At 36.0% G+C, this 17,726-nt stretch overlaps 6 protein-coding genes across 7 annotated transcripts; 1 reads left to right on the plus strand and 5 right to left on the minus strand.

Moving 5' to 3' along the window:
* Positions 3,184 to 4,035, minus strand: LOC104751962 (protein AE7-like 2; the record flags this gene model as incomplete). The annotated part of the gene is made up of 4 exons (XM_010474051.2): positions 3,184 to 3,501; positions 3,596 to 3,641; positions 3,733 to 3,832; positions 3,926 to 4,035. Coding segments are annotated over 4 exons (342 nt in total), but the record flags the coding sequence as incomplete, so codon positions are not given.
* Positions 4,937 to 5,735, minus strand: LOC104752053 (metallothionein-like protein 2A). Its single transcript, XM_010474151.2, has 2 exons — positions 5,584 to 5,735; positions 4,937 to 5,399 (listed from the first exon to the last, which is right to left on the minus strand). Exons 1-2 carry the CDS (start codon positions 5,646 to 5,648, stop codon positions 5,219 to 5,221), a joined length of 246 nt encoding a protein of 81 aa, XP_010472453.1. The 5' UTR covers positions 5,649 to 5,735; the 3' UTR covers positions 4,937 to 5,218.
* Positions 6,621 to 9,182, minus strand: LOC104752151 (probable protein phosphatase 2C 36). Its single transcript, XM_010474249.1, has 4 exons — positions 7,601 to 9,182; positions 7,393 to 7,506; positions 7,033 to 7,297; positions 6,621 to 6,935 (listed from the first exon to the last, which is right to left on the minus strand). The coding sequence occupies exons 1-4, from the start codon at positions 9,077 to 9,079 to the stop codon at positions 6,820 to 6,822; spliced, it is 1,974 nt and encodes a 657-aa protein (XP_010472551.1). The 5' UTR covers positions 9,080 to 9,182; the 3' UTR covers positions 6,621 to 6,819.
* On the minus strand, positions 10,874 to 13,541 carry LOC104752233 (pectin acetylesterase 4-like). Its single transcript, XM_010474361.2, has 12 exons — positions 13,340 to 13,541; positions 13,177 to 13,259; positions 12,952 to 13,081; positions 12,790 to 12,869; positions 12,598 to 12,687; positions 12,309 to 12,433; positions 12,151 to 12,211; positions 12,002 to 12,055; positions 11,844 to 11,921; positions 11,627 to 11,732; positions 11,234 to 11,379; positions 10,874 to 11,119 (listed from the first exon to the last, which is right to left on the minus strand). The coding sequence occupies exons 1-12, from the start codon at positions 13,512 to 13,514 to the stop codon at positions 11,030 to 11,032; spliced, it is 1,218 nt and encodes a 405-aa protein (XP_010472663.1). The 5' UTR covers positions 13,515 to 13,541; the 3' UTR covers positions 10,874 to 11,029.
* Positions 13,775 to 16,972, minus strand: LOC104752405 (pectin acetylesterase 5-like). 2 transcript variants are annotated; one of them, XM_019245291.1, is made up of 13 exons: positions 16,913 to 16,972; positions 16,710 to 16,799; positions 16,538 to 16,620; positions 16,327 to 16,456; positions 16,138 to 16,217; positions 15,952 to 16,041; positions 15,628 to 15,752; positions 15,350 to 15,410; positions 15,165 to 15,218; positions 14,982 to 15,059; positions 14,774 to 14,879; positions 14,383 to 14,528; positions 13,775 to 14,265 (listed from the first exon to the last, which is right to left on the minus strand). In XM_019245291.1, exons 4-13 carry the CDS (start codon positions 16,409 to 16,411, stop codon positions 14,158 to 14,160), a joined length of 933 nt encoding a protein of 310 aa, XP_019100836.1. In that variant the 5' UTR covers positions 16,412 to 16,456; positions 16,538 to 16,620; positions 16,710 to 16,799; positions 16,913 to 16,972; the 3' UTR covers positions 13,775 to 14,157. The 2 variants fall into 2 exon arrangements, with proteins under 2 accessions (XP_019100836.1, XP_010472857.1); XM_010474555.2 differs by having other exon boundaries at positions 16,710 to 16,968.
* Positions 17,182 to 17,719, plus strand: LOC104752325 (the record flags this gene model as incomplete). Its single annotated transcript, XM_010474467.2, has 1 exon — positions 17,182 to 17,719. A coding segment is annotated over exon 1 (498 nt), but the record flags the coding sequence as incomplete, so codon positions are not given.

The following is a 17,726-nucleotide window of genomic DNA, read 5'->3' on the forward strand; positions in this document are numbered from 1 at the left end:
CGATATTGCTGTCAGATTAGGATGTGTTGCTCTTCGGTTTAAATAGCTTGTGTATTTTGGATTCAAGATTCAGTAAAGGAAGTTTGGTGAGTTGGAACACTATCAATTGATGCGTCGTGATGAGCTCGGTTCGATGAACGCGACTATGGAGCTTCAAAATCGTATGGCAAACAAGATTAATACGTTTGGTAAAGAAGAAGAATTGGAGACAGAGCAAAGGAAGTGGTGCCGTGGAGGCCAAGCTTGCACAATGAAGTGAAGACATGGGGATGAACAAGATTTAATTTAACTAAAACGAGAATTCTAAATATTTTATTATATATCGATTTCTATTATATGCAATAATGTTGTAAAATGTTTTGCAAAATTTACAAAGAATATAATGCTATAAAATCATAAAAGAGACATGAAGTGGAAATCAACGGTATCGAAGTAGACTTGAAAGTGAAACGGTGTCGAAGTAGATGGGGAGTGGAAATAGATGGTTCTTTGTTATTCGGAAGTGGACAGGAACCTCGTGAAGGACTAGATGAGATCTGGAAAGGCCGCAAGTGCCTCCGAAAGGTGACAACCTACTGCAGTCACGCTCGTGAGCTGGCGTAGATTGGCAATGCCAGCCGAAGCACAAAACGCAATCCTGAGCGTCGAGTGCAATCCCTAACAATTGCAATGATGGCTGCGTCATCAAAGCATGAGCAGTGCTACATAAACAAACACACAAAAACGAACATTAGTATTAAATTTTTTTGTCAAAAAAATAGAAAAAAGGAAAAAAAAAGCTTTGTTGTGACGAATTGGTACCTGTAAGTGTAGGTAAACAAGCATCGTACACTGACTAACCAGGTAGATTAGGCCGGTTGGAGTGATCTCATCACATCCCAACACCTCAGAACCTCTGGAGCAAAGAGAAATCCACGGCTAAGCTGGCAAGATGAGCATTAGTAAGCACATCCATGTACTTAGCGGTAAGTCGGTGATCCATAGCAGCTGAGACTAGCCTCTCGAAACCACGAGCCCTCAGCGGAAAGAAGTCACCGGCGACTCTAACACGGTCAGTCCCCGACAAACTAAAGAGTGTGTGTTCTTCCTTAGAGGTGTGTCATAAAACGTATAAGCAAAGAGAGCACATCAAAATTAATGATTAAATAAAAACATCAAAATTAGTGTATTCAAAACCAGATAAGAACGGACATAAGTATTCGATTAAAAAAAACTGATAAAACCACATAAGACCATCGTTATCATATAATCCCATTAATCAAATTTCTTTATTAAATATTAACTTAAAAAAATCAGAACCAATTAAAATATGACACATAGTATAAAAGTGTATTCAATAATGTCTTAAGTGTATTCTTAAAAATATTTTTAATTTTCTTTTTTTAATGAATGTCTTTAATTTAATATTAAAAATTAGGAAAGACACTCCATTTATCACTAATGGAGGCGAGGCCATAAATCACAATTAAAAACCGCTAAGACCGGTGAACTAACAATAATCCGGTTCTTCAATAACTAGGTTTCGTTTTGTCCATTGGCACCGATTTATTTTATCATTTGATCTAATCGTTATCTTATTACATAAATATATGAGACAAAACGAGTAACAAAAACTGTGCACACTTCAAATTTCAATCTACTTTATTTTATATATATAAAGATTAATAGGGAATGATAAACCTGGTTTTGGTTTACTGCTGCTACGGTTAGACCCAATATCAAAATCAGGCATATCATTGTCAAAATGAGGCATATCATTGGCTATATCACGTTATTTTGTTTATCTAATATTTATAACAAATCAGGCATATCAAATCTTTAAAAAGAATTGTTATCTTTATAGCAAATATCTGGTATATCATTGGCTATTTAAAAATAAGATAACAACTTTCTAAGATTTGCTATTTTGTTTTAGTTTAGATAAAATAGCCAATGAGTTGATATGGCTTGCTCCTGCCAAACAAAAAAAACATATTATAATTTTTTAAGATTCTTATGACCGATTGATCTCATTTTATTCATTTATAATTTTACAAAATTATAAATAAATCACGCAAGATTTTGATTTTTGCCCACCTCATTGATTCACTGGTCTCTCTCACCTCTTTAATTATGCCTTTTCATATTTTTTTCAATTACTTTGTCTCCTAATTCTTTGTTTGTAATTGGTAGACAAGCTGGTTTTTTCAAAATAAAAAATTTTAGTATTATTTGACAACTTTTTGTTCTACAATTTTTGTGGACAAGTTAAATTTAACTTAATATTATAAATTAAATTCAGATTATTGGTAGACAAATTAATTTACTGTTAGAAAAGTTTAAATTGTAAACTCAATTTAAGTTAACTAACTGGTAGACAAGTTTAATATTGTAAAGTAAATTCATTTTACTGCTAGACAAATTAATTTACCAGTAGACAAATTTATTACTGTAAAATAATTCACTTTATTAATAGACAAATTAACTTACCAGTAGACAAGTTTAATACTGTAAGCTAAATTCAGTTTACTAATAGGCAAGTTAATTACTTGTAGACAAGTAAAGATTTAAACTTATCTATGAATTTTACAATTGTCCACAAACAACAAAACCAATTTGTCTACCACTAAAATAATAAACTTGTCTACAAATTATCATTTTTCTACACGCCAGTCCTCTTTTCTTACAATTTTTTTTTTTTTTGTAATTTGTTTTGACACCATCTTATATAATCTCATATACTCATAAGAGATTAATCAATTATCTATCACTATAGTGTAAGTTTTGCCCCCAAAAGAAAAAAAAAATTATAGATTCAAATTATAGTTGTTCTGTGGCAAATATGAAACGATACGATTACTCCTCCTCCTACTGTTTCGTCCGAGCTATAACAATGTTGCCTAAGAACGACAAGTGTAAATAATACAATTTGCTTTTATTTGAACATAAAAGTATGCAAGTTTATAACGTGTATAATAAATATATCGGAGGAAGCTAAGGATTGTGCATGACCAACCGTTTTTGCGGATGTGAATCCCATTGTTCACATGGACATTTGTAATTAACTAATTAATCTCTTTACTAGTAGTTAAAAGAGAAAGCTGTGAGAGTTTGTAGTTTGTGGTGTACATGAATCACAAACAAGAGTTTTGTTAGTCTCATGTTTTTAACATCATTTTTTTTAATAAAGCAAGGATCCAAATCTTTATTCTTGATATAACATTTTCATAGAACGGCGGTAACTAATCAAGCAGTGGTGACGACCTATCGAGGGCATATATATAGCTTCAATCCAATCCCTCTTTCTCAGATTTGAAGAAACAGAAGAATTATTACAAGGCTATTGTTTAGAATTGAATTGAATTGAATGTCAAGTAAGAGATCGAACACAAGAAACTAAAAACGGCAAAGGTAAATCCTAGAAGATGGATGGAAATCACACAATTGCATGCATTGTAGCCACAAAGCTGGGATTCTCTAATCCTGCCGCCACACGTTCTTTGTCCCCTAGCCGTTTATTAACTGCAATTTTAACACCAATTTGAGCGACTCAACAAATCTTTTCCATTGCAAAAAAAAAAAAAAAAAAAAAAAAAAANAACTGATAATTTTATACCTGCAGCCTCCTTTGCATGACTCCCTGGTGCTACTATCACATCAACCTAATGTTTCAATTACATAAAAATCAGCTCAAAGATTACGAAAGGGTTTTTTAAGAAACAAATATTCAACGCAACAATGCTTTGTTTGTACCTTGAATCTAGCAGGTAGGCTTTGCAAAAGTTTTGCGTGGATGCAAAGACCAATGATTTGTGGCAAGTGACATTGTGGAAGGGTTGGAGTGAATGTAATTCTGTAAAAAAAAAAAGATGGCACAGTTTAGTACATCTCTGGATAAAGAGAGAAAGGTAATTAGAAAAATCGCAATATATAACTGTTTTCTTACCTAACGTAACTCTTGTCATTATCAACTTCAACTGATTCCTCTGTAACTATGTTGAGATCTTCTAGAGAAAGGTCTTGATGCTCTGGATCTTTAATATCTCTTATATGATTTGTAGATTGTTAAGGAAAAAAGAAAAAGGAGAGGTGCATGATCCAATATTATTAATAAACATAAACATGACAAAATCAATGTCTTAGTAATTAGGGAATAAGAAATTGTAAAAGGATATCAAAAATCTCGAGCTGGTCTATCGGTTCTACTGAAGACTCATCGGTATTGCTCTGATTAGTACGAGCACGCCGTTCTCTCTTTGGGTAAACAATTGGGTTCTCATTCATTAATCCAGAAACCATATTGAACGCTTAATATAAACCCTTAACGATCAATAGTTGCCAAAACCAAAGAAGCTTTGTTAATTGTGATGTGGAAAAAATCCTAAATAAACCTTCAATCCTCAAAGGGAGACGGAACAAAGAAAAGAAGAACGAAATACGTAGAACCAAAATAAGCAGGATACCGTGATAAAAAAAGTTTGTTCTCGATATGATATATAACCTCAACAAGCGATTTGACCTAATCCGACTCAAATATTTTCCTAAATACAATTTAAGTCGTGATCTCTCTCTCTCTGTATAATGTTATCATTGTTGTAAAATATGTCAAACTGATTATATCAGGAAAAAAAGAAAATAAAAAAAGAGTAATACACCGCGCAAACTTCACAATTATTTTGTCTCTGTCCCAAGCCATAACACTTTTTTATTTTTCTTTTTTTATAAATTTAAATAAATAGAAACCAAACTGAATAAATTAAATAATCTTTGAAAATACGGTTTGATTGTGGTTCGGCAATAGGTTTACTTTCCGGTTTCAAATTAACATGTTCACACTTGAATCAAATTTTCTGATTTCGGAGCTAAAACACTCGTTAACCAAACCAAATAAATCAGATTTTCTTTTAGTATAATTTCTCCAATTTAACAACGGAGGTGACCAATAACGAAAAGCCAAAAAAGAGAAGACAAAATTATGAACTATAATAACTTTCGATTCGACTTCAATCCACTTGAAGTTGAAGTACAAACTAATTCATCACATGGCAGAGACATCTAATAGTATATATGATCATCAAACCACACACAAACAAAAGACTACGGTCGGCTAAAAGATAAGCTGCAGCCGTTATTACACATAAACCAGACCTAGAACACCATTAAGGTTACTTATTTAAATTACTTAGATTAAAAAGACTGGATATTATCTCTGCCTATTTTAAAAGATAGATATCTTCATTCATTTACAGGTGCATGGGTCACACTTGCAGTCAGATCCACACTTGCAAGCATCGTTCTCAGCGTTGTTGCTCTCTCCGGAAGCCTCGTACCGGTTCTTCATTGCCGGTGCAACGCCCAACACCAAAGTCTCAGCTGTAGTCGTCTCGCCGGAAAATCCCAAGTCTGGGTACATTTTGCAACTGTTACAACAATCAAACAAAACCCATCAGTATCCGATGAAAACAGAGATGGTGTAATTTAACAAAAAAAAAAAAAATAATAAGCATCATCGATTCAAAGTTGTTGCATGCAACGATTTCACCGGGAAAAAAAAAACTATTTTCTTGATATACATAATCATAAAGAAAGTAAACGTGACGTTACCCTCCGCAACCGTTGCCGCACTTGCAGCCAGATCCACAACCACAGTTCCCTCCACAGCAAGACATTTTTTTTAGAGAAATTTTCGAAGGAAAGACAAAATATATCTCAGAGATTTGTTACAGAATGAAAGCTAATGACAAGAGATAGATAGCTCCTAAATTTATAAGCTAAATGAGAAAACAATGACCATACACGTGTCGAGATCTTACTCCGCTCTTATCTCCTAAATATCAGTTCTAAACTAGTTTTTTACGTTTCTAACCCTTTCGTGGCATTGATTCTCGTACGTCGGTTCAAAATAATTGCGGAGTGTGTGTTGGTTCTGGTACGTTCGAGAGCGTACCCAAGTTCCGTGTGTTGCGGTCCTATCACCGTTAAGATTTTAACACCGCCTTATGTGTACTCGTGTAGATCTAAATCTACGGTTGCGATCTTTGTTAACCTTAATTGTCCTTTGTCCACAGCATATATTCGTAAAACTTTTAGATTTTTATTTTATTTTACAATAGTAAAACAAAGATATATTTAACAGGGAAAATATCTAAAAATATACCCAATAAAAAGAGTTTTCTTGGAGTTCTTGATATTACTAGAGTTTTTTTTTTTGTTTTTGTCGTTTCTTAAGAAAGAGTTATCCAATAAAAAAAAGAGTAAAATACGTTGAAAAAGAGAATGAGAAAATCTTTGAAGGGAGAATTCAATTCATTATGTGTGGTCGGGAGGGAACGTAGCAAAAAATCAGTTCCGGATTCTTATCCGAATTTAATTCCAGTAAATATGAAAATAAATAGTGATCTTCTATGCAACTTTTTGAAAATCATTCATCGGCCTTCAGAGTATAGGCTTTTTAATTGTTTGATAGTAGAAAAGAAATCATTTGTGCTTTGATCAAAAAAAAAAAACATTTGTATAATCTGTGTTTAGCATGTAGTTATTTAAACTAAAAGTATTTGTTTTGAGAAATGTATTTATCCACGGTTGCTAAAATTAAAAGCCATGTTTTCGAATCTATTAATAGGATTATTGACTAATTGTACATTTTTGTATATGCAAGATAATATACATATATGCTTCTTGCACTGTATAGTTTTTTTTTACTTTTCACTAACATTGGTAAACAAATTCAACATACATGTTAAATTATGCGCGCGGGCAAATGATAAAAACTTTGTGGAATCGCACAAAAAAACCAAAATTCTAAGCTACTTTAGTAAGTCTCTTCAAAATATTAGTATTTCACATGGAAGATCTCCAAATTCTTCCTTCAAGTGATATCACAATCACAGAAACATCGTCGTGATACTTCCGACGATCTCCTTGTGGTATCTCCAGCAATTCATGAAAGTCCATACCTAAAATTAAACAAAGTCGTACGTGAGTTTATCATCAAAGACTGTGCAATAAGAAGAATGTTTAGTGCGTTTGCGATTTGTTCTTTATTATTAGTACCATATTTCTTGGCAGCTCGAAGCAGGACTTCTTGAATGAGATGCTGAGCAGGATCGCCTTCAGGGAATGCTGAGATGAATGAGTCAACCTCGAAGATTGCTTCCTCGTTTGAAAAGTATTCGTATAACCCGTCAGAGGATAGGATTAGGAACTTGTCACGTGATGAGAGTCTATGGTGGTGGAGCGATGGAGAGCAAGTGATGTAAGGCGATGTTCCCACGTAGTTGATTCTAAACATTTCTAGAAGCGCTTCGTTCCATTTTGGCTAAGGAACGACAATTGAACTATTATTATCAAACCGAATAAAAACAAACCAAACAAATTAGTCTTTAATGGTCTTAATAAATCATGTCTATATACCTGTTTAAGAAAAGCAGCGCCAAATGCACGAGTGACTTTGAGATAACCTTTTACTCTATTATTCTCTATGGCCAATGCATCATCAGAATGTTCCTTCTTGATTCTTCTCACTTCCTATCACGTAGAAAACCATAATCAGTTTCTCATGTTTTTTCTTCCCAATCAAACCAAACACAAATTGAGATCAGGAGTCGCAAAAGATTTTCACCTCTACAACGCTCGTGCTATGTTCCTTATTTAGTTGAATAGGAACCAAAAGATTCATTCCTGTTTCTGTTGTGAACGATGTCTCTAATGGACTATCTTCTTTGATTCTCTCAAGCTCCTTTTGCATCTTCTTCTTCTTCCCGTGATCTGGTCTTCGAGCAAGAACCGCTCGGCTATCTCCTACGCTCATCACGTAAATATCTTCCCCTTTCATCAACGTCACAAGAACGCAAGATCCCATCAATGCTAATTCAGGATTCTCATCAACCATCAGATCAAACGATTCCTCTGTTTTCTTCAACGCTTGTTGAAGAGCTTTTAGAACGCCTTTGTGGTTAATCATCTCCAAATCCTTCTTATTCATTTTAATATCATTATTAGACTTTGTGTTATGCTCCCACTCGTACTTCCATTGCAACTTCTTCATGTCACTCGTTATGTTTCTTGGTCCGCAATCAACATTGTCCCCATTCATCACACGACAGCTTTCTTGTACTGAATCATAATCATGCTCGACTGTAATCTCGTTGTCACTATATGATTCAAGATTCTTGGATTCGGATTCACCTTTATCGATCCATAGTAACCCTTTGAGCTCTTTGAGCACAGCAGCGTAGAGATTCTTGAGAAGATAATCCGGTGGATCTGGACCGCTGAATCCGTCGTATATGCCGACGAAAAGCCAACCGTTTTCTTCCGATAGGATGACGTGGACTCGATCTTCCCCTGCTTTCCCCTGCGCCCATTGTATCCTTGGCTCCTCCGAAGCAGACTCAGTCTTCTCTTCTTCTACTCCTCCTTCTTCAGTTCTAGGGTTCTCGTGGCTGCTCTGAATCGTGCTGATCTCATGAGGTGCCCCATTATCGGAGTCTGATGATCCGTCGAATGAATCGGAGCTGTTGATTGGCTCGATCACGCTCTTCTTGGAACGAGATAAATTGTTAGAAACCAGATTCGTGAAAACGTTTTTGAATGTAAGAAACTTTTTGTTAGGTTTTGGTTTCGTAAATGATTTGCTTCCACTTTTGTCCTTCTTCTTCCCTGAAACCAACCCGCTTTCGATCGGACCGGACAAGAACCGGCGTTCGAATAAACCGGACCCGTGAACCGTTTTTTTAATCGGACCACGTGGCAAGGGCTGGAGAGGCAAGGAGGTGAATCTATTGGAGCTCTCGAACGCGGAAGCTAAACCAGATGTGTCTGTTGAAGGAGAAGCTGAGAGAGCCGTCGAAGTATTAGCGCTAACGGAGGCGCCGGAGATTGAACGGAAAGTGGTGGTGGTTCCGGGTATAGGGTCGGGTCGGAGGGGTTGTTCCGGCGGGAAAGAAGTTTTTGATACGGTGAGAACTGGTGGAACGTAGCAGAAAGAGTGGCCGAGGTTTTCTTGACTGTTAACTACTCCAATATCGTATCGACTGTTAACTTTTCCGGCGGTGGTTCCGGCGCAACAGCCACTAAAACATGCGACTCCAATTCCCATAGTGGGAATGTTGAACGACGCAGAGATATTAAAACGGCAACGTTCAGTGAAGGAGAAACTGTGTCGTGTCGTGTCGCATGATGGAGGCGAAACGACGCCGTTAGTGTATAAGTAGATTTTGTTGAGACAATATGATGGAATAGTAGCTTCGGCCTATTTATGTTGGAGCCAAATGGTGTACAATATGATGAAAAGAGTTGACTTTTTTATTCGGTTTATTCTGTTGGAATTATGTTTATTCCAATTTTTATTTGAATTAGTAAAAAAATAATGAAAATTTTGACAAGTTAATAGTATATCGTATCGTAAATAAGATTATGATTTTGCGATGATGAATGATATCATTTTCACTATAAACCAATGTCCCTAGTTTAGTATTTTACAATATACTTTTCTTTTGGTAAAACTTTTCATTGTTCATTTAAATAAATTTGTATTTTTGGTACGAGGGAGTTGACTTTTAACGAAGGGTACGTGTGGTTTGATTTTATAAATTATACAGAAAAGTATGAAATTATTTAACTAATGGAATGCAAAAAGTCAAATGACTTACATGTTAATTCCGTTACTAATGTAGTTTAGACCAGTCGCAAAGAAGAAACTAAATGCAGGAAACTTGCTTTAGCTTCTCTCTAGACCAATATTATCAAATTTAACATCATTAAAAAACAAAACAAAACTAGAAACTAATTTGATTGGTTATGGGTTTGTTTTGTAAATACGTTAGAGCATCTCTAATGCTCCTCTATTTTTTTTTCTATAATAGGGGTGAATAGAGGTCCTCCAATACTTACTTGTAATAGAGATCTTCTATAATAGAGATCCTCCAATTCACCTCTATTTTAACCTGTAAAATAGAGATTGCTATTTTTTCTATCTATTTATAGAGGAACTCTATTTTTTTCTACAAAAGGTTCCTCTATAAATAGAGGAACTCTATTTTAGAAGTGAGAATAGAGGTGGGTTGGAGTAAAACTCACCTATATTATAAAAATTTCTATTATAGAGGAAATAAATAGAGAATTCCATTAGAGATGATCTAACATATGGAAAGTGGAACGACAATACTTACTTGTAATATTTGTTGTGTATGAAATTGATTTTATAAAGCTTGAAATCGAGAATTCATGTTAATCTATATGTTGCTTCCTTGTTTAGTTTTCTTTATAGCAAAAAAAAAGAAAAATCGTGTTAAAATTCAAACATTACAATCAGCATGTTAAACTGGCAATGACTTAGTTATAACAAGTATGAATGCAAAAAAACAAAACTAATATTTTACCAGTTTGGAAATTAATATCATAAAAAAGATACCAGATATTCTTTGTAAGAGCAGCTGGCTGCTTACGTTGCAATATATGCATTGCATGAACTCTGCAATCAAATTTTCTTTCTAAGTTTAATCCTTTGAAAATTTCAACGTATCATGTTTCTATTTTTCACAGACCTCAATAACAATGAGATTTATATTACTAATTCTGCTACTAGTCGATGAGAATAATAACTCGACTAAATGCCATGATCAGGACAGAGTGTTCGAACATTCATTTTTAAATTAGTTTATTAACCATATATTATTATGCTTAAGCACGTAATTATATTTTGCGAATCCTTATAAAAAATTTTGTCAACGATTACGGGATTGAGAACGTGGAAGCAAAGAGCTTTGCAACTAATTCCACCTCTGACTATTTCTAAAAGAAATTTTTTAAAAAGAGTTATTACCACAAACAAGCTCATTCAATCTCCTCCCCATTCTTGTTTAGACGTGTGGAGATAATATACCTCATTCATATAGATATAGTTCGTTACATCATACTTATATAATTCACGTTTTGGTTATAGAAAAAGAAGAAAAAACATGCACAGTTGATAAACATGCTTACAGTTACAAACTTACAATAATAACTTTGACGCAATTTACTATTGCATCACATTCATATTTTCAGTTCAACAAGAGGTATTGCACGGGTAAGGACAATCGATTAGCTTAAGCGGCTTTCGGTTGAAGTACCAATCACCTACAGATTCTGCAATGGTCTGTTCCAACAACAACAAAATGAAGGAGACACGAACTTGGTCAGTTCATTTGCTTGAAGAGAGGCTCGAGAAAATAAAGCAACCGATTACGTTAGTTGTCTTTTTTATTAATACCTTATTTTCGATTCTTGTTGAGGTTGGAGAGTGCCATGACTCTGTTATAGATGTCTGGCAATGGGAATTGCACGAATTTATGAACATCCCTCCGTCTTTGCTCTGATGAAATCCCCCAATAGCATCCATCAGAGAACTGCGAAAACCTGCAAATCATAATAGATTGATTTAGTACAGAGCTAATAGACATTAGAAAAACATAACTTATCCTCCAAGGAAGACCAGAGATCTTAGTAAAGCCGAAAAGATTAACAAAGGGACCAACAAACAGAGACTACATCTACGGATTGTAGTTTGAAACAGATGAGAATTTTGAGAAACCGTTTTTTATAGAATCAATTTGCTCATATTGGTGCAACATCATTAAGGTTTGTTAATGAGTAGATAAATTACCATGTAAAACTTTCATCTGTGAGGCGTCACAGTCCTGGATATTGAGTTTACACATCGCCCATCTTTTATCCGGATCCGCAGAATTTGGTACTAGGACATGCCGAATCTGAATATGCATGTGCTTAGTTTTAGTAAAACAGAAAACATGAATTGGAGTAAAATCAAATTGACACAAACAAAAAGTTTCTCATGTATCCTTTGGATTAGTAACTCTAACCTGCCAATTATCGTAGGCTGCGTTGACAAGAAATACCGGAGTTCTTATGTTTTTAAGGAATTCTTGAGGAAACATACACTGGAAACCGAAATCAAGAAGTATCAATACCAATCATAATCAGGCAAGAAAGTTTTTTCAAAGGTAGAGACAAAACCTACCTTAGAGGGCTCTGTTTTGGCTATACAATTCTGATCCAAGCTCTTATCTACCCCCTGGTGGCAGCGACACAATCCAAAACCATGCAATCTTGACATTATTTATTTCAATGAAGAATTCAAGATAATATTGGTAGAAAGTGAATACAAACCTGCAGGGTAACAACATCGTGATAGAAAGATTCCATTGTTGGGTTTCCTAAGACATCAGGCCTGAAAAAGAGGAAAGTAGATTTACTAAGACTGAGAGCACTGGGCAAAACAGACATAAATGTTGTCGAAAAGTAGTGATAAAAGGCAGTTTACATACACGTTGAGAAAGAAGCCTCCATCGGAAACACATTTAACAGATGCATCTTTTGGCAGACGATCTCGAAAGTAGTCACAATGTATAAGAGTTGCCAAGCCACCTGCAGAACATCCTGTCAGAATGGCCTGCGTTTCCTCGAAATGTGTAACACCAAAAAGAAACATTAATGAAATGGCAAGACAGAGGCTTAAATTCTACAAATATTCAGATTGATATATAGATGAAAATACAAGGCAGGTAATGAAAGACTACTAATACAATGCCGTTAATAAGATAAAGAGGACGTTACCTGTTTGGCACGTGACATGCCCATCGACAACAGTTCATCCATAATGGCCTCCCAAATGAGCTGCCCTCGGAAGAAAAGACGCGTTTCATTCTGAGAAGAGAGAAAGAGAGAGTCAAAGAAACATGAAAGTTTTATAGCACTCAATAGAATCTACAACCCATAATTTCCTATTCTACCAAAAGACTTACTTACCTTGACTTCAGCTTCAGGGTGTCCAGCGAAAGAAGCACCATCACAGTACCGTATATTGACTCTATTCCAGTTAAAGAAGTCTACAACAAATATACATTTAGACTCAAAACTACTGGTAATATACAACTAGTATGGAAGAACTGCTAGAGAATTCTCTCGTACCAGGATTTTGAGAAGGGTCACTGCTTAAAACGCCAAGAAAGGCCACTTCATCTTTAAAGTAGTTTGAAGAACCTAAGCTAGTCATTGCTCTAGAAGAACATGACTCAATTGTACGGCACCAACCTCCACCCTTTTATAAGAAAATATCTCACTCAAAATTTGTATTTCTAAATTCCCAAGTAAAAAAGATTCAAATTCTAGCTATCAACAAATAAGATTAGTTACCTCCAAAAAGAGAAGCCAGCTTTTGGAGCCAGATCCTGAACCCTTATGAAAGTGATACCCAGGTAAGCTTCCATCTAAGCAAACTGTGACAAAATATACTCCGATAGTTTTCGACTTTAAACAAAATAAAATAGAAGAATGAATCTATTGAATGATACAGTACAAGCTCCTCTGTCTTTAGCTTTACTCGACAACGTAAGTCTGACCATATTGCTACGGTCTGAAGTTGAATCGACGAAGAAAGAAAGGGAAAATACGATCAAGACGAGTCGGATTGAAGGGACAAGCCATTTGCTTTTAGACCATAATTTGCTTCGTTGCAGAGAGCGAATCGCCATTGAAGAACAGAACAAAGCTAAGGAAGCGATCAGTGATCAAACTATACGTTAGAAGTTTATAACACAAAGCAGGTGGTTTTCTTAGTAATTACTATCGGAGTCTTCGCATGCGTCTTCAAAACGTTACAACAACTTGATGTTTTTGTTTTTATGAAAAAAAGCTATAAAATGGTGGGAATTTATTTTATTGGACGACATATTTTGACCGTTGACTTATTATTCCACATACTTATTTTGTAATAATGGTTACTTTGATGCCATGTGAAAGACCTCAAGATCTGCTGTTCCCATTACTTTGGAACTTCTATCCACATTAAAACAAACCTTGTACAAATAAGATACAATCAGAATATACATATGTGACTGCCAAGTGGCAATTTGGGTAACAATCGATCAAATGAAGACGATATAACATGGACATTATGATATACTGCAACTTGTTGTTTTTTTTTGTAATGAAGTCTCTATGTGATCATACCAGGAAACAAAGCAATTGGCTTTCTCTGGATATCTTCAGCTTCAAGAACATGAAAACCTTTTAGTACTCAACCGGATTGAGAAGTTTGAGGAAACGACGCTCCCTGGATGAAGATGTTGCCGGAGAATCGAAAAAATAAAGTAACAAGGATATAATAAGGCAAGTTCAGGTGAAATTCAAGTTGTAACAAGAGGGATTGCACGGGTAAGGACAATCGATTAGCTTCACCGGGGTTCGGTTGAAGTACCAGTCACCTACAGATTCTGCAATTGTCTGTTCCAACAACAACAACAACAACCAAAAAGAAGATGAGACATGCATGAACCGGGGTTAACTCATTTGTAAAAAGAAAGGCTTGAGAAAGCAAGCAACACGCTTAAAAATCGTTACTTTATTCTCGATTCTTGTTGAGGTTGGGGAGTGCCATGTCACTGACATGACTGTCTGGCAATGAGTATAGCAGGAATTTATGAACATCCCACCATCTTTGTTCTGATGAAATTCCCCTATCGCATCCATCAGAGAACTGCGAAAACCTGCAAGTCAAATAGTTTACATATAAATACAGCTGACCATATTAGAAAATAACTTATGCTCCGAGGATGATCTTATGATTCTTATAAATGTTCAACTTGTATCTTAATAAAGGCTAAAGATCTATAGCTACTTCACAGCTTGCTCATATCTTCTGATTGTACTTTCAAACAGAGGATACTTCTAATAATCGGACTAGAGAATCAATTTGCTCATCCTTGCTTAACATCATTAAGGAGTACATTACCTTGTAGAACTTTCATCTGTGCGGCATCACAGTCCTTAATATTGAGTCTGCACTTTGCCCAACTTTTATCTTGATCCGCAGAAGTTGGTAATAAGACATTTTGAATCTGAATATGTGTTTGGTATTAGTAAGACAATAAACATGAATTGGAGTAATCAAATGGAAGCAGGCAAAAATAAGTGCTAATGCTTTGATTGGTGACTCTAACCTGCCAAAAATCGTAGGCTGGATTGACAAGAAATACCGGAGTTTTAATGTATTTCAGGAATTCGTGAGGAAACATACACTGGAAATGAAAATCAACAAGTCTCAATACCAATTATAATCAGGCAAGGAAAAGACTATACCAGTAAATGGAAAATACAAAAATCAAGTAAGAGACAAAACCTACCATAGATGGCTCCATTTTGGCAACACATTTCTGATCCAAGCTCTTACCTACGCCCTAGTTGGTATCAACCGCAGCAACCCAGCACATAACCATGCAAAAAAATCCATCACATGTTCTTGTTCATTTCGATGAAGAGTTCAAGAAAAATTATCACAAAGTATGACAGAAAGTGAATAGGAAGGAACCTGGAGGTTAACAACATCATGATAGAAAGATCTCATTGTTGGCTTTCCAAGGACATCAGGCCTGAAATGAAGGAAACTAGCTTTACTAAGACTGAGAGATAGTGTGAACTGGATTCACATAGACAGTAACTTCCAAGCTCTGTGAAGTCTAGTCTGCTAAAAATTCAAGAAAAATCTAACATGTGTGCTTCAGAAACCTAGCTTAGAGCCAAAGAACTTAACAAAGAGCACTGGAATTCATGAGTCTGTGGAAAAGTTATATGAGCAGAGAAACATACACGTTGAGAAAGAAGCATCCATCAGAAACACATTTGACAGCTGCATCTTTTGGAAGATGATCTCGAAAGTAATCACAATGTATAAGAGTGGCCAAGCCACCAGCAGAACATCCTGTAAGTATGGCCTACATTTTTCTCAAATTTACAAAAGAAGAACAAAAATTAATCTGTAGCAAGATCCTCAACTAGGCGAATCCGACAAATGCAAAAGAGACATATGGTCGATATTGTTAATATAAACGGAATACTTGAATGTAAGACACAGTTTCATGGTCACCAGTAGCACACTGACAAATTCATATTTAGAAGATCATGGACGTTTACCCGTTTTGCATCTGACATGCCCATTGACAACAGTTCATCAATAATAGACTCCCAAATGAGCTGACCCCGGAAGAAAAGCCGTGTTTCATTCTGAAGAGAGAGTCGAAAGAAACATGAAAGTCTTAAACTTTAGTTGCTTTCAATAGAATCTGACCCAAATTTGTCACCCTACCAAAGCTTTATTACCTTAAATTCAGCTTCAGGATGTCCAGCAAACGAAGCACCATCACAGTACCTTACCGCAACCTTGTTCCAGTTAAAGAATTCTGCAAAAGCAACAAAAAAGACGGCCTACTTCATATACAAGTATTCTAGAAGAAGGTGAACAACTATAATAAAAGACAACAATGGAGAAGCTACTAAAGATTCCAGTACCAGGATTTTGAGATGGGTCACTGCTTAAAACACCTTGAAAGGCCACTTCCTTTTCAAAGTAGTTGGAAGAACCTAATTTAGTCATTGCTCGAGCAGAACATGACGCAATAGTATTGCACCAGCCTCCACCCTTATCACTCAAATACATCAAACAAGTTCCCAAGTAAATTCATCTAACTTTAAATTGTATCAAACAAAAAATTAAAAGTACCTCCAAATGAACAAGCCAGCTTTGTGAGCCAGATCCAGAACCCTCATGAAAATGGTACCCAGGTAAGCTTCCATCCAAACAAACTACAAAAATTGAAAAACAAATTAAAAATCAAAACTTTAAAAACATAAGACAAAAAAAAAAAAAAGTTAGAGGATTAGTAACACAGTACAAGCTCCTCTCTCTTTAGCTTTACTCGACAACTTCAGTTTAACCAGATCGCTGATAGGCAGAGATCGATCAACGGAGGGGATGGTAGAGTCTGATGTGGGATCGAAGAAGAAGGAGAGGGAAAATACGATTAGTACAAATCCAATTGAAGCGACAAGCCAGTCGCTTTTAGCCAATTTTCTAAACCGCAGCAGAGAGCTTAACCTTGGAATCGCCATTGAAGAACAAGGGAGCGATCACTCCACTGATTCAAATTAAATGCTAATTTAACATCTGTGGTTACATGATTGAAACAGCTCAACCGAAACGAAACGCCAAAAACAACCTCATAACCAATCGAACCAAATTATGATAACCGAAATTACCGGTTAGAGAATTGAACCGATTGGAATGCCTAAAGTCGAAACTAAAGCCTCTTTGTGACTTAGAGGGTTTTAGTGTAAATTTCAATGTTTTGAAACTAGCTATTTTGCCGCCTTGCACGAAGAAACAGTGTGTTGCGAAAACGCTTCGATGGCGTCGTCGTCATCGTCAAGGTCGCTGGTTTCTTCATATACCTTCGACGATAAAGACCTAGAAGACGCTGATTTATGGGCGGTGATTGATTCCGCCGCCGCCGCAGCTACTACCGCCGGCAAATCTCCGAAACCCTTAGCTATTAGGTATCCAAATTACAATTCTCCTCCGACGCCTGTTTCGTATCCTTCTCCTCAGTCGAAGATTCTTCAGATCCCGAATCGTGACCTTAATCTTGGCCGGCGGTTGAATGAGGAGTCTCCGCGTCCGAACAAATTGGTCAGATCTCGCGTCTTCTCGGCGGAGGTGAAGAGTGAGACTCCGATGGCTCTTGTTACGACGGCGAACCGCAATTCAACCCCGAGTATCATCAATTCGACGAGGTTTACTTCGCCGGAGAGTTACTTGTCGCCTGGGATTAGGCAGACTACGCCCTTTTCGGAGGTTTCTTCTCCGTCAGCGAGCTGCATTAAGAACGATCCGGTTAATGAGATGCGACATA

Source organism: Camelina sativa, chromosome 1 (genome assembly GCF_000633955.1).
Source record: "Camelina sativa cultivar DH55 chromosome 1, Cs, whole genome shotgun sequence".
In the NCBI taxonomy this organism is placed as follows: Eukaryota; Viridiplantae; Streptophyta; class Magnoliopsida; order Brassicales; family Brassicaceae; genus Camelina; species Camelina sativa.

Excerpts from the sequence above, each read along its gene's own strand:
- LOC104752405 (XM_010474555.2), bottom strand. The coding sequence starts at position 16,926 with ATGGCGATTCCAAGGTTAAGCTCTCTGCTGCGGTTTAGAAAATTGGCT. Across the intron at positions 16,621-16,709 it reads AGCTAAAGAGAGAGGAGCTT|TTTGTTTGGATGGAAGCTTA; the intron begins GTACTGTGTTAC and ends CAATTTTTGTAG. Across the intron at positions 15,219-15,349 it reads ATGATGTTGTTAACCTCCAG|GGCGTAGGTAAGAGCTTGGA; the intron begins GTTCCTTCCTAT and ends GATACCAACTAG.
- LOC104752151 (XM_010474249.1), bottom strand. The coding sequence starts at position 9,079 with ATGGGAATTGGAGTCGCATGTTTTAGTGGCTGTTGCGCCGGAACCACC. Across the intron at positions 7,507-7,600 it reads ATAGCACGAGCGTTGTAGAG|GAAGTGAGAAGAATCAAGAA; the intron begins GTGAAAATCTTT and ends TCTACGTGATAG. Across the intron at positions 6,936-7,032 it reads TCGAGCTGCCAAGAAATATG|GTATGGACTTTCATGAATTG; the intron begins GTACTAATAATA and ends GTTTAATTTTAG.
- LOC104752233 (XM_010474361.2), bottom strand. The coding sequence starts at position 13,514 with ATGGCGATTCGCTCTCTGCAACGAAGCAAATTATGGTCTAAAAGCAAA. Across the intron at positions 12,434-12,597 it reads GCATGTCACGTGCCAAACAG|GCCATTCTGACAGGATGTTC; the intron begins GTAACGTCCTCT and ends GAGGAAACGCAG. Across the intron at positions 11,922-12,001 it reads CCAAAACAGAGCCCTCTAAG|TGTATGTTTCCTCAAGAATT; the intron begins GTAGGTTTTGTC and ends TTCGGTTTCCAG.
- LOC104752053 (XM_010474151.2), bottom strand. The coding sequence starts at position 5,648 with ATGTCTTGCTGTGGAGGGAACTGTGGTTGTGGATCTGGCTGCAAGTGC. Across the intron at positions 5,400-5,583 it reads TGCGGCAACGGTTGCGGAGG|TTGCAAAATGTACCCAGACT; the intron begins GTAACGTCACGT and ends TTGTTGTAACAG.